The 14,096-nt window shown below is 54.8% G+C and overlaps 3 protein-coding genes across 3 annotated transcripts; all 3 read left to right on the forward strand.

The window, feature by feature from the left end:
* Nucleotides 1-486: 486 nt before the first annotated feature.
* Nucleotides 487-1,549, forward strand: CGCS363_v008889 (putative uncharacterized oxidoreductase; the record flags this gene model as incomplete). The annotated part of the gene is made up of 2 exons (XM_036640738.1): nucleotides 487-925; nucleotides 981-1,549. The coding sequence occupies 2 exons, from the start codon at nucleotides 487-489 to the stop codon at nucleotides 1,547-1,549; spliced, it is 1,008 nt and encodes a 335-aa protein (XP_036494078.1).
* A 6,551-nt stretch (nucleotides 1,550-8,100) lies between these two features.
* On the forward strand, nucleotides 8,101-10,356 carry NIPA2 (Magnesium transporter NIPA2; the record flags this gene model as incomplete). Its single annotated transcript, XM_036640739.1, has 2 exons — nucleotides 8,101-8,877; nucleotides 8,929-10,356. The coding sequence occupies 2 exons, from the start codon at nucleotides 8,101-8,103 to the stop codon at nucleotides 10,354-10,356; spliced, it is 2,205 nt and encodes a 734-aa protein (XP_036493933.1).
* Nucleotides 10,357-11,482: 1,126 nt separating this feature from the next.
* On the forward strand, nucleotides 11,483-13,081 carry CGCS363_v008891 (uncharacterized protein; the record flags this gene model as incomplete). Its single annotated transcript, XM_036640740.1, has 2 exons — nucleotides 11,483-12,339; nucleotides 12,400-13,081. The coding sequence occupies 2 exons, from the start codon at nucleotides 11,483-11,485 to the stop codon at nucleotides 13,079-13,081; spliced, it is 1,539 nt and encodes a 512-aa protein (XP_036493932.1).
* Between the last annotated feature and the right edge of the window lie 1,015 nt (nucleotides 13,082-14,096).

Genomic DNA, 14,096 nt, shown 5'->3' on the forward strand with positions numbered 1-14,096 from the left:
TGAGCTGGATGAGCGGAAGCATCACGGTCACAACGGCCGACTTTGTAAGCTTTGGAACATATTGACAATTGGAAAGTTTAACCCCAGGAACGCTTATAAATATTTCCGACGGGCGGTCGCCGGTCTGGGTGATTTTGTGTTGTCCGGAGCCACCGCTGCTTGATCAGTAATCTTTGGCTTCATTACTCTGACAAAATGCTCGAGAGTGGGTAGAGAGGAATCCCTGTACACGGGGAGCTCGGACGAATTGGTACATGGACGCTTGCCAACGCCAAAGTATGAGGTCCTGCTCAGTGCATAATATCGGCGTCTAAAATATGGTATTGCCAAGCGATGGCTGGTTGATAGGGGTTCATGACTCTGTTGTTGCGTCTCTGATGTCAAAGGTATAAAGTGCACAACATGTAACTCACTCATTCTCGATTCTGATCATCTCTACACGAGTGATATGTTACATCTCTCGCCTTGCATCTTCACTCTATCAACATGTCCGCCTCGCTCATCTTCATCACCGGAGCCACCGGCTTCATCGGCTCTCAGATTGCATCTTCCGTCTTGAAAGCAGGTTACCGCGTCCGTCTGAGCGTTCGCCGTGAAGAGCAAATTCAAAAACTCCAAGAAGCTTTCTCAGCATTCGCGGACCAGCTCCAGTTCATTCTTATCCCCGATTTCACAAAGAAGAATGCGTTTGCCGATGCTGTCGTTGGCGTGGACTACGTGATCCATGTGGCATCGCCCATGGTGGGCCAGGGCGTTGACTTCCAAAAAGACTACATCAATCCTGCTGTCCAGGGCACGCTCTCGGTTCTTGATGCCGCGAAGGAGACACCATCTATCAAAAGGGTCTTGGTCACGTCTTCCATCCTCGCGTTGCTACCTTTGGAAGCCCTCTTCTCAATGGCTCGCGACGGCCTAGTCGTTCGAGGTAACTTCACCGGGATGCTTTCCATCTGTGCATGATTTGTCTAACCAAGTTCCAGAGCGCGCTGGTATTGACCTACCGGTTGACTTGAACATGGAGTTTCCCGAAGGCCTCCCAGGACACACCAAGAAATACCACGGCTCCAAGGTTCTCGCGCACCAGGCAACGGAAGACTGGGTAAAAAAGAACAAGCCCTCTTTCAAAGTCCTGACTCTCCACCCCAGCTTCGTGACAGGACCAAGCCTCCTGCAAAAGAAGGCCGAAGAAGCCGACAGCATCAACTATCTCTTCCTCGATTTCGTCCGCACAGGCAACATTACCTTCCCTCCCGTGCTAGTCGACGTCAGGGACGTCGCCGAGGCCTTCTACCGCGCGCTGACGGCGCCCGTCCCGGCGGACTTCCAGGAATTCGTCCTCTCCGGCGTCACGACATCTTGGAACGAGATTGCGGAGCTGGTGCAGAAACTCTATCCCGCCGCCGGCTTCAAGCTCAAACCCCCGGTCGAGGGTGCGCCGACCATGAGCGCGGAGACCAAAGCGGCGGACGAGATTCTTGGGATGAAGTGGAGATCTTTGGAGGAGCTCATCCGCGGTGTCGTTGATGTCCAGCTCGCCTTTAAAGCTTGAAACCGTCAGGATAACGTTATTAGGCTGTCGTGGGAAAGCGTACAATGTATTGAGGCCTCAGACTCCGTGCAGGACCGAATGCGATCCCACCGGCTGTTTTCGAACGAATTAGTGATTAATCAACATTTCCAACATTTTATTTTCATCAATAAACCTTTTGACTCGGGAAACGTTCTTCAACGAAAGTTTCGACCAAGGGCGTAAGGGGTAGGGAGCGTACTCTAGGGCGCGACCTTGTTTGCCGAGGTGACCGACTGGATGGAGTTGCGACGTACATACCTTTATACAGCAGTCAATGAAAATCTCTTGATTCCGTACGTCTCTAATTATATCAGTGACTTTGTCAGTTGATATATGCATGTTGTTCAACAGCAATGACTAATCGTGTGGAACAAAGGGCTGTCCTGAAACCACTATCGTTCGCCATCACCTACCAAAACTATGTTTTGCTCGACTTGAAACACCTCCTAAGACAGACTGAGTCCAGTTATATAAATCCTCGATTTAACATAGTGGTTGATTCACGATGGAATTATGAATTTGAAGTGAGTAAAAAGTTCAATGGTAAACTTCTTGGCTTGGTAGTTTTCCGGGCTTTCAGTATTCAAATCCAGCCGTCCTCGTCGACAATGGGTCCAGAACCAGAGAAAGGAGAAGCAGGCAGTGAGAACAGCCAAATTCTTGTTCCAGGTGTCTCTGACATTCTACATCGAAGTTACTGGTGCAGGATCTGGATCATACAAGAAGTCGCCCTCGCACAAGAGGCGGTGGTCATGGTAGGCGGCAGGAGAGTCTCACTAGACATTTTTGATGCCGCATTAACGACCATGTGGTACGTTGGAAAAGTCAGCATCCTGAGGCACAGCTTGATGTTATACCCTACCAAAGCACTCGAAGTCCGAGGCATACTCCGTCAAGGCCGCCGCGAGCCTCTGCTGAGACGCGTGTTATGGGAGACGGGCGCCGCGCCGGATCGATCGCACTATGCTGCATCCGACCCGCGAGATCTCCTCATCGGCCTTCTTGGCGTGCTCGACGAGGACGAAAAGCACGGCCTCGGATCAGACTACATGCAGTCTTTTGGGGAGGTGTTCACGCGGGCGACAAGGGCCATGCTAGAGAACTCTGCTCCGACGTATTTCAACCTCGACTCTGTGAAGCCTGGAGAACCCGCAGGGGAGCTGCCTACGTGGGTTCCCGATTTCCGTGAGATTGGCAGGTATGGTGTGAGGCCATACTCGATTAACCACGGCGAGATATATTTCTCCGCTGCCCGGGGCAAATCTCAGCCTGAAAGTGACGTGTCAGTAGGCTTGCAAGGGGGCAGCACCCTCCATCGCCGGGGATGTATAGTTGACGAGATTACCGAAGTGTTCGAGCCCACGATCAGAGCTTCAGCAACGGCCAATGTAGAAATTTGGGAGCAGTGGGAAGATTCCATGGTTGACTTTGTCGGTTTGGGCCCGGAATCGGGCCCAGGAGAGGACTATGTCTGGAGGACCGTGGTTAAGGGGTACGCGTGTATGTTCCAGTTCTGTTGGCAGATGTACATCGACAGCAAGATGCACGACGTACCTCGAATACTTCGCAGAACCATGCGAAAAGTGCCTCTTGACGTGGAGGACTTGTCGACAGAGGGTCTCAAGTTTCTTCGCGGCGAGGGGATGTGGGATGGCGAGGCGCTGAGAAGCGTCGATCCTGTGAAGGCTGAGGAGATGGAACATCTTGCGAATAGACTTCAGGGGAGGGCGTATCGTGATATGAGCTGCAAACACCGAACACTGTCCAAGACGAGAAAGGGCATGTTTGGGCTCGGTCATTTCGGAACCGCGTCGGGGGATGTGGTAACCCTGGTGTGGGGAGTTGGACCACCGACCATTCTACGACCACGAGATGAAGGAGGATACTACTTCAGAGGTGATTCCTATGTCGATGGCATTATGCAAGGGGAATTCCTCGAGACGCAGCCTCGGGAGCAAGAGCTGATTATTCATTGAGACGAGGTGCCTGTGCCGTAACATCGGCCTCGGCGACTACACCGATGCGGACGGAGGGGTGGAGAAAAGCCAGCCGGTCATGGTCGGAGCGACGGAAGCCTCTGCGGGCCGAGTGCACCTTGTAATGGCCGAACTTGATCGGCGGCTGGATGATTGCTGGCCGATGGATGCTGTAGTTTGCCAGCCCAATTGATTTGGTTGGGCTGTGGGGCTTTGTGATGAGCTTCCGGCAGTGCCGGGTGCTGCAACTTTGATGCCCAAGATCGCGTCTTTGTGTGGTCTGGGAGGTTGGCGATTATCCTGGTTTTGAGTTTTCGTGTTCTTGAGAATCGAGGTCTGATTTGGCGGATCATGGCGAATAGGAACAGCTGGGTGTTGCCGGGCAGCGTAGAAGACCTTAGCCCAGCCCAGCCAACGAGACCGCCTTCAGGTCACGCTGCTGGTCAACAGGCCCAAAGAGCGGCAGGCTCCCCGTGAATATTTCCAGAATTGCCGAGAGTCTGATTGACACACGAACACCTATCGTGAGGATATTTTTCGATCAACACTGATGCTGCTTTCTTTTCGTAGGGCTGGCATGCCATCGCTGCCAAGACTTGTAGAGCTCCGGGTTGATGGCTTGGCAAGACGATCAATTTTCCGGAACGGAGGAGTCAATCTGGAAGTTTTCGTGTCGGCCAAGGCGTCGGCACTGCGCCCAAAGATGTTTCGAAGAGAATTTTTGATTGCTGAAACTTCCACCAGTACTGGGCGAGTCACGTTCATGATACTGTTGAGGTCGGGCAAAACGCCGAGACATTCGGGAGCGGCTCCAACGTCCCGCGGCGGGCAAGAGCCGTGGAGGGCCGATCCCGGGCCCCGCACGAGTCTCACGGAATGTCGCCTTGTTTCTTGTAGATCCGTCCTGTGCGCGAAACAGGATCCGCTGATCATCAAACTTTTGATAATTGTAGATGTTGATGACCAAAACAGCCTGGAGAGTGATGTTGGTCGCGGCATTCACCGACAGCGGATGGAATATTGTGATTTCCCGACTAATATCTGCTCCGACTTGTTTGGCAGGTGAAATGTCGAGTCGCTGGACTGAGCGTCTGACTACAGGTATCTAGAATGCCCCTCAGCAAGGATGCCTTCAACAACTCGTGTTCTCAGCAGCGAGTGCTTGAAGTCAGTACGCGTACCCATCTGCATGGTAAGCCCCGGGCTGCTGACAGCGTCCCCGAGGATTGCATCGAGAGGCTGTTAATGTGCAGCTCACGCCGCGGAGGCTATGCCAACAAGCTTGACAGACGGAGGTTAGACCAGCGTTGAGGCGTTCTGCCATCCCGCCGTGTTAACCGTGCTGAGATGGCTTACTGCAGATGGCAGTGCGAGCTATTTTCATCCGAGGGGCTGGAGGAATCCCGCAAATCATATCTGGAAATGAGGATAGTCGTATTTCACCGTGCCCTCGAAGGCCTCCAATTCGCGAAAGGCCATCACACCGAACAACTCTGGTACAGGCGATGTTGACAGAGGTTGCCATTTGGTCGAGGCCCGTGACGGTTTCCCGTCGCGGAACTGGACAGACGGCGGGCAGATCCCTTCGAGAGTGGCCGTCGGATCCCAGCGATCTGAAAGAATGGGGAAGCGCCGGTAAGAGATCCGTCTGGCATGCATGGCAGGCAGATGCAGGCAGAGGATTGTGACACAGTTGGTGCAGGTGAAAGGGTCCCTTGAATCGGTCGTGGCCAACGCATGGCGCGTGCAGCTGGAGTTGACTCGCTTGCTTGTTTGCTTGCTGGGTCAGTGGAGGTGGAGGGGCTCAGTCGGCAGCCAATGACTGACAGCTGGCAATGAATGTCAGCTTGAGGGGGAGGCGATGAGCGAATCCTCGCTGTTTTTGGCGGAGTGACATTGCGGAAGAGGGAGGTACGTACCGACTACCTTAGGTTGGGGATGATGGAGGTCGGGCTTGGTGGTGGGGTCGATTGGGCACACTCAGCTGAAGCAATTCAGCCAGAGGTGCATCATCCCAGCAGCGGCGAGTGTTCAATGAGCCAAGTGGGCTGTTCCTGGGATGAGCTCAGCTGCGTGGTGCTCCTCTTCCATCATTCCACCCATCGTGTTGAAGTTCTTCATCTCAAACCACGGATAAGACAACGACGCGGGACAAACGTGGTGATGGAGTCGAGTCGAGTGTTGCTGGAATGGATTGTTGACCTTGGCGCAAGGCTTGTTTTCGTTGCCACGGCGAGGAGGAGGGCGATGGAGGGCGAGGCAACAGGGGTCTAAATTGGACTTGGTTGTCGCACGTTGAAGCGACACGGACCTATCACCCGTTGCAGAGAGCCACATTCCTGGCTGGTCTTGACATCACCGGCCGGGATGCTTGATGCGACGTTGTCGAGCGCTGCCCTCTCTGTCGGCATGGTATTCTGAATCTGAATCTAAACCTTGGAACCAACTGAACAGAGTATGGACGACGTATGCACCCACACAGATGCAAAAGGCCACTGACTGCTGTTGAATGCGGATTGACGTGTGTCGCATCGTATCAGAGTTCAGAGCTGGGGGAACCCCATGTGCGATGACAGCCAAAGAGGTGATGGCGTTGGTGGCTTGAGCAAAACAGGCGTCGCAAGGAGAAACGGGGCGACGTCGTCGAGGGGCCGCGGTTGGCGCCTTCGTCTGGTGGCCGAGTCCATAATTTTCGAGAATATTGCGAAACAAACATGGCGACGACACGGGACGGACTGCAGCACCTGCTAGTGCCAGTGCCAGTTCCAGTTCCTGTTCGAGCACGAGTACGGCCAGCAAAGGTTTGTCGTGGCGAAGAAACAAGGACGAGCGAGAACCAAGGCCTGTGTTCGAGACCGCCGCTGGGATCAAGCCTGCCGGGGATGGCGGTGTTGGTGCGGCACAAGCAGCGTGTTCGCATTCCCTCGTTCCCTGGACGGAAACTGGTGGGATGGTCCGACGAAAGACGGAAAGATGTGGTGTGCATGTCGTTGCCTTATGCGCATGGCAAGGCTTGTGAAGGTTTGTCTGTCAATCCAATGCAGTGTTGCGACGACGGTGTCTGTCCGCGATATGCATCTTTAACTGGAGGTGTTGAGGAGGACAAAGTGCCAGAGAGGGCTTGAGGTACCTACCTATCAGGATGTTATCCACCTCAGCCATCTGTACCTACCTACCTACGTGGTGTCTACCAACAAGTGAAGGCAGTGGCAGTTCATTTTATTTTTACACGGGTGCATCGCAGCAACTGCACCGGGGAAGGCTAAAAAGAACGACGACAGCGACGGGACTGGATGCAGAACACTGACACAGGTGGCAGGAAAGCCCCTGGGCTCCACTGCATCTCTTTCCAAGAACAGGGTGCGTCCCGCGCTGCGGGAAGGCGCTAACCAGACACAGTGAGCCCGCCCCCCACCAAAGTCCACCCACACACTCATTTCTGTCCAATCAGCACCGCCAAAAGGCCGGGCTTCTAGACCAGCACCACCCTGTCCGTCGTGTTCTTTTCCATCCCAAATCCCAGCCCGCAGTCCCATCCAAGTCCAGTCCAGTCCAGCTCAGCGCACGTTTGTCTGGCTGTTGCCGCTGCTGCTGCTGCTGTTTTGCGCTTTCCCATACGAATGTCCCACCTGTCCACCCAGCCATCGAGTCCGTTTCTGCAATTTCATGTCTTGGGGTCTGTCACTTTCTTTTCTTCTTCCCGTTACCTACGCTCTGTCTCTCTTATCAGCTGAGCTCCCGCCGCTTCGTCACCTGCCTGATTTCTCAGAGAGGTGCTCTTTCCTGCAGCGAGACGACCGTGCCTTGTCCGCCTGCACTCCGACTGAACTCGAGCTCGTCCGTCTGCGCTGTTCTGCATGTGTATTCTTTGCTCCTGCACATGTCCTAGAACAACATAGCTTCGCTTTCTCTGATCTCGACCTAACGAATTCACGACCTTTTTTACGAACGAACCTCCTCAGCTCTTCATGCAAGCGGGCTGACGCAAGCTGTTGTGGCGAAGACAAGCTCCCGCTGTAAACACCACCTGAACCCTACCTCCCACTGCGCGAACCCTTCTTACTCGACGGATCTCGACACAGCCTCCTTCGAGCCCCCCGACCTCACCAATTCCCACAACTCTCCGCCAAAAAGAGGCTCCCCGTCACCGACGGTTTTGTCTTTTAGACTCCTGTTCCGATCATACCGATCACAGCACCCTCAGCTCCTGTTGCGCACCCCTGCACGCCTCCGTGCCATATCGGCTCGACGCCCAAAACCCACCCGCTCCCCGCCGCTGTTGAAGCTTTGCCAAGATTGTTGACAATCGCTTTTTCCCACTGCTGACGCCGCCTACCTACCTTTTCTCGCCAACGCTTCACCCGTACGATCACTCCATCCCATTCGACTACGAGTATCCTATGACGATTGTCCTCCCTGTATTGTTCAGAAAGCTCGCCTCCGACCCTCGCGCATTGTAACGAAATTAAGCGAATGACCACGAATCTCGAGTAACGAAAGCCCCTCCAAATACATCACCCCGGCGACCACGTCGCCGGCGTTGCACACGCCGCCATGGAACAATCAGGAGAACTGCTTGTGGCAGCCCACGAAATTTACGCCCGAATGGGCTCCTCCTCATCAGATACCTCAACGCGACCAGCCTCGTACAAAGCTATCGGTATTTCCCTGGCCGTCGCATCTGGCGCATTCATCGGGTGCTCCTTCGTTATCAAGAAGGTTGGTCTCTTGAAGGCCAACGAGAAGTACAATGAGGCCCCTGGCGAGGGCTACGGTTATCTCAAGAATGCCTGGTGGTGGACCGGCATGATTTTGATGATTGTGGGAGAAATCTGCAATTTCGTCGCATACGCCTTTACCGATGCCATCCTCGTCACTCCTCTTGGTGCCCTGTCCGTCGTCCTAACTGCAGTCCTCTCGGCCATCTTCCTGAAGGAACGTTTGAGTATGGTGGGAAAGGTGGCTTGCTTCCTCTGCATCGTAGGATCCGTCGTCATTGTCATGAACGCGCCCGAGAACTCAGCCGTCGCCAATATCCAGCAGATGCAGAGCTACGTCATTCATCCCGCCTTCCTGAGTTACGCAGGTGTCATCATTATAGGTTCTGTCGCAACTGCTCTCTATGCCGGCCCAAGATGGGGTAAGAAGAACATGTTGGTCTACATCTCCATCTGCAGTTGGGTCGGAGGCTTGAGTGTCGTTGCTACGCAAGGTCTCGGGGCCGCAATTGTGGCCCAGGCCGGAGGTCAGTCGCAGTTCAACCAGTGGTTCCTTTACGTGCTCCTCGTCTTCGTCATTGCGACCCTTTTGACTGAGATCATCTATCTGAATGTAAGCTTTCCGTACTGGTCTCTCAATCCCTCAAGCTGACTCCAAACTTAGAAAGCACTCAATCTGTTCAATGCTGCCCTGGTCACTCCGACATACTACGTTTACTTCACCAGCACGACCATTATCACTTCGGCTGTCCTGTTCAGAGGTTTCAAGGGCACGCCAACGGCCATCATCACTGTCGTTAACGGCTTTTTGACCATCTGCTCCGGTGTCGTCTTGCTGCAACTCTCAAAATCGGCCAAGGATGTCCCCGACACGGCGGTCTTTTCCGGAGACCTTAACCAAATTCAGACCATCGCCGAGCAGGAGCAGCCCGAGACGGAGCCCAAGGCAGACGCCATCCGTGGAGCCGCCGCCATCGTGCGCCGCTTGTCCTCGGCCAGACAGAAGATGGAAGAGGAGGAGTTCAAGCGATTGCACGAAGAGAAGTTGCGCGAGTCTCTGGAGCCTGTCAGCGAGGATGGTCAGCCGATGTACGAATGGGACGGATTGAGAAGACGCCGGACGATGACTGTGGGAAGCCGAAGCACGCGTGGCACTATCACCTCACCGTTCCCTCTCCCGCATTCTGGCGTTCCTTCTGGTGTGCCCTCTGGTGTTCCTCGTACGCCCACGATTATTCCCAGCTCCCCGCAAGCCCACCCGCCCCTCGGCATGTCTCACTTCCCGACCGAAGAAGAACTGGCCGAACATGATCGTCCCTCATCCCCCGGCATGCTCTCGAGCATTGCAGGCACAATCCGAGAGCGAGCGCGAAGCGTTCTGTCACCGAACCAGCCCAGCTTCACCCAGGATCCGAAGGTTCAGAGCCCGATGCATCCCGTTCCGTTGACCGAGATTGCCGTCGCCACCCTCAAGTCGGACGACGATCACTCTCCGTACTACGGCAGAAGCAGGGAGCACGTTTATGGACTTCCAGTTGGACAGCAGCACGGAGATATGGAGTACGCCGGTGCCGCAGGTGTTTACGATCAACGCGCTGTATCGCGAGGTAGCGCCTTCAGCGGCGCGAGCTCTCACTTGGCCCCGACCCCGCCGCCGCACTCAGCAAAGAGACAATTTTCCTTCTCAAACGTGTTCAAGAGGCATCACAACGACTCTCCACATGCACATGCACATGCACATGAAGAGGAGGCGCATCGACCCACCAGCCGGTATGGTTTAGGATCGCGAGGTTACTCCAGTCCACAGGTTAAGAATGCGACTGAAGAGGAGCGACTTGGTCTTGTGAAGGGTGATTCCCGCTCGATGCCCGCTCTCCAACACTACGACGATGAGGAAGAGGAGGAAGATGCGTACATTGATGAGGACAAGGTGCGGGCTATCGACTCGAGCCCCCCACAAGCCTCGAGATACGGGCGCGGTATCACAACGCCACCAAGAAGAGGCAGCGATCCAAGGGATCGTGACTATGAGTCGGAGGCACCCACACCTCCCCCACACCGGCCCCAGCCCGGTGGTAACAGGTTCTTATAAGCACATGAGTAGCATGATTTTGAATCGATTCGATGCCAGCGACGCCATACTGGGGCAGGCTTTTAGTTGTCTGGCCCGGCGTTTATCACGACTGTAAGAATAATGGATCAGTAGGTACATATCAGCATTATGGGAGGCCATGGCCTCATCAGGTAGATGAGACGTTGCAGGTGTACATTAGATGGGGGAGAACGGGCCCATAGCCTGCAACTGGGCCGCAGTTGGACACCTACAATTATATACAACACAAATACAAGTACGTGACTCAAGGCATATCAACCTCCTTTCATCGTGAGTGAACTTTGTTAGCATGTGGGCACATCTAGGCAGGGAGTCGAATCAATGCAATCAAAGCTGCAACTGACCGTCCGGAGAAGGGTCAACCTACTTAATCAGAATTTGAAAGTGAATATCAGTTGACCTGACTTGAAAGTTGCTGGCTGTGATGATGGTGATGTCCTTGATGGGATTTCATCTTGGGAGGCATCTTTCTGGATAAGTCAGTAGAAAGAGGTTGTCCTTTTCGTCCATATCCCATGGTCACGTTCTTCTTACCACCGCCCAGATACCACTCTCTCTTGTTTGTCTATCTCCCTCCGTCTTCAAAGTCTTGAAGGGGAAGGAATTGTCTCTCGCGCACCTTCCTCCCACAAGTTCATCCCACAACAACAAGAAAATCTCTGATAGACCGCCTTGCCTTTGTTGACCGGACCCGATCTCGCTTAACCACCACTCTCACTTTCACCAGACCAAACTTCACCTCAACTCTGGAAGGAGCTGATATTGAAAACTTTTCTCGCTTAAGGGTCGTCGCTCTTGCCTTTCGAAGTCGATCAGGACCGCGCTAGCCTCTCACCTTTCACCTTTTCTTCGCCCACCCACCACCACCCACAAGACCTTTCTCTTCCTCTCCCACACAAAACCTTTCTCTCTCTCTCTCTTCCACACAAAAACAACCTTTCACTTCAATACCTTTCACAAATTTCCCTTCCACAAACAACTCTTCCAGGATCCAGGCACCTCAAACCTGAATCCCTTCACTCCCATCCTTCACTCAAAGACCATCACCATCTTCCCTTTCTGCACTTCTCGCGATCCCCTCTGTTCACCCATCACCTTATCAACAATGGTGGCCTTCGACATCTCGCCTGAGGGCCAGGGAGGCACCCTGAAGACCCTTCTTCTCGGTACCATTGCTCTCTGTGGTGCCGTCGCTGGTGCTGGTACGAACACCGGCAACACTCAGCGCGGTGGCGTCATGTTAGTCAATGACTTCACCAACGGCGAGCTCGACCTCAATGATTTCATCGCCGGCCAGGTCATGGCTGGCAACCGCAAGGTTCCTGCCGAGTTCGCTGGTGTTGACCTCAACCTCACTCATCACATCGAGCCTGCCAACAACAAGAGTGTCGACAAGGTTGACTGGAACGACCCTCCCATGTGGGCTGTTCGTCCCGAGGATCGTGCTGCCTTCCTTGCTGGTGGCCCTTCTGCCCTTTCTCTTCCGAAGCGTCCTAACCATGAGGGTGACATCACTCCCCCCTGCGAGGACAATCAGTCTCACAAGCTTTACTACACTTACTACGAGATCGACTGCCCCGCCAAGCTTCACACTGATAGCAAGCGCATCGCCACCAGCCCCTCCGGCACTTGCGAGAAGTGGAATGAGTTCAACGACCATCTCGAGTGTGCCAGCTTCTGCCAGGCCGAAACCACCTTCGAGTGGGCTGAGGAGAGACCTTTCCCTCATTCTGACTGCCATTACCCCATCGCCTGCGGCATCACCGAGAGCGACTCGACCTCCTACGGCTGGGGCATCAGTCTCAAGCCCAAGCTGGCCTGGATGAAGGCGCTCAAGTTCGGCATCTCCGGCGGCTACGACCAGAGCCAGTCCACGTCCACCGGTCGTAAGTTTGACATCGAGCTGAACGAGGAGAAGAAGTGCGGCTACTTCACCTGGGTCCCCATCAAGAAGACGGTCTGGTAAGTGTTCAAACTCCCCATTGGAGATTCTCCCAGCGGTGTGCTAACATTTCGGTTCAGTGGTGTCTTGTCCGAGTCCAAGCCCGGCCTCAAGACCAAGTGGGTTATGACTGATGACGGCTACCTCGAGGTCGGCTACTGCGATGTTTCCGAGGGCCCTGGCACCGAGGAAGATCCCCAGGCTGTCACCGACGGCAACTACTGCACCAGCATGCCCTGGTACATCCAGACCCCCTCCAAGAAGATGGTCCCCGACGGCGCCGTCATCTTCGTCTACACGGACTGCAACGACCGCTCCCCCCTCCCCATGGAGCAGCAGGACCCGATCTACGCCAAGTCCGGCGTCGCCCTGCACAGCCTGACCGTCCGCGCTCTGCACGACTCCTGGATCAAGAACTTCTGCCGCTTCGAGAAGAACATCCCCTGGTTCGACCCCGCGACCGGCAAGACGGACAAGTACAAGACGCTCTACCTGCTCGGCACCGGCTTCTCCGACAACCAGATCGGCGGCGAGGACGGCAAGGGCCTCATCGAGAAGATCACCGCCTGCGCCAAGGGTGATATCAAGGAGGTCGCCTTCGGCTGGATCGACTTCGGCCACCCCGACGACGACAACGAGCTCCGCGGCGCCTACTGGTCTCTCCGCGCCCGCATGCCCAAGACCATGGACGGCGGCTGCGTCGGCGACGTCCTCATGGACATTGGCGGCACCACTGTCGACCGCTGCGGTGACGGCAGCTAGACGTCTCGCCTTGGATGTCTGCAACGCCTTCTTTTGGGAACGCGATCAAAGTTGGTGGTTAGGCATGGATGAATCATGAATCATGGAAGCACTTGTCTCGGAAGTCTTTTGGGGTTTTGGCAACAATCAGGTAGCTAGACAAACTCTGCGATAGACACGAGAGATACGGAATCAGACCAAAAGTTCTACAATTGTTTTGTTCGTGCCGGTGCTTTGTGACGTGTGACATGCCTTCTCCAACCCGTCTCGCCAACCAGCCTTTGTCGTCGACACTGTCCGCCGTACCTCTGTCGTTGCGGTCACGTTTCCTGCGTGAAATAAATCGAAGCCTGAATTTATCCGCGCTCCTAGGACACGATTCCGCGAGAAGTCCGCGCCGCCTCCTCACGCCTCTGAGGCGCAGCGCGAATTCCCCTCTGCCCAGCCGGGCCAGTCCGCTCCCACGGAATAGACCAAAACTTAATCTCGACGACGCCCAGGATGAGCCGCAGACGCCCAGCCCAACAAAATAACGCATTCATCGGGGCATTTCCGAACAAGAGCACGAACACCTCATCGACCTCCCTCACCCCAGACGAACCGCGTGTTCGGTTGCCTCGGGTTCGCACCTCAACCCCATCACGAACCCGAACAAAAAGCTTCTCCTCACCCCTTGGTTGCCTTCGGCATGGAACCACCGCCGGCGAAACCGCAAACCAGCACCCACCGTCGGCACACATAAAGAAGCTTGGAGCCCGAAAACAGCGAGCTGCTTGGTTTCTGGCTTGTGATCAGGCACCGAAGCTATGGCTCCCCCTCCCTCCCTGCGCGTAAGGCAGGAACACGGACGGGGTTCGGCGGGCGCTGTTTGCCGATGAAGCAAATCATCTGGAGACGTAGGACATCAGAGTTCGGGCCAGGGCCAACTTTGGACGTCGCATCTGTGTCTGTGATTGGTGCGTACCGCGTAGAGATGGGATCTACCAGATTGGGAGGTCGTACTGCGCAGGGTGGATTAAACTCGTCTCATCTCTTT

The sequence above is a fragment of the Colletotrichum siamense genome (assembly GCF_013390195.1).
Source record: "Colletotrichum siamense strain Cg363 chromosome Unknown KSG_Cg363_contig05, whole genome shotgun sequence".
Lineage (NCBI taxonomy): Eukaryota > Fungi > Ascomycota > Sordariomycetes > Glomerellales > Glomerellaceae > Colletotrichum > Colletotrichum siamense.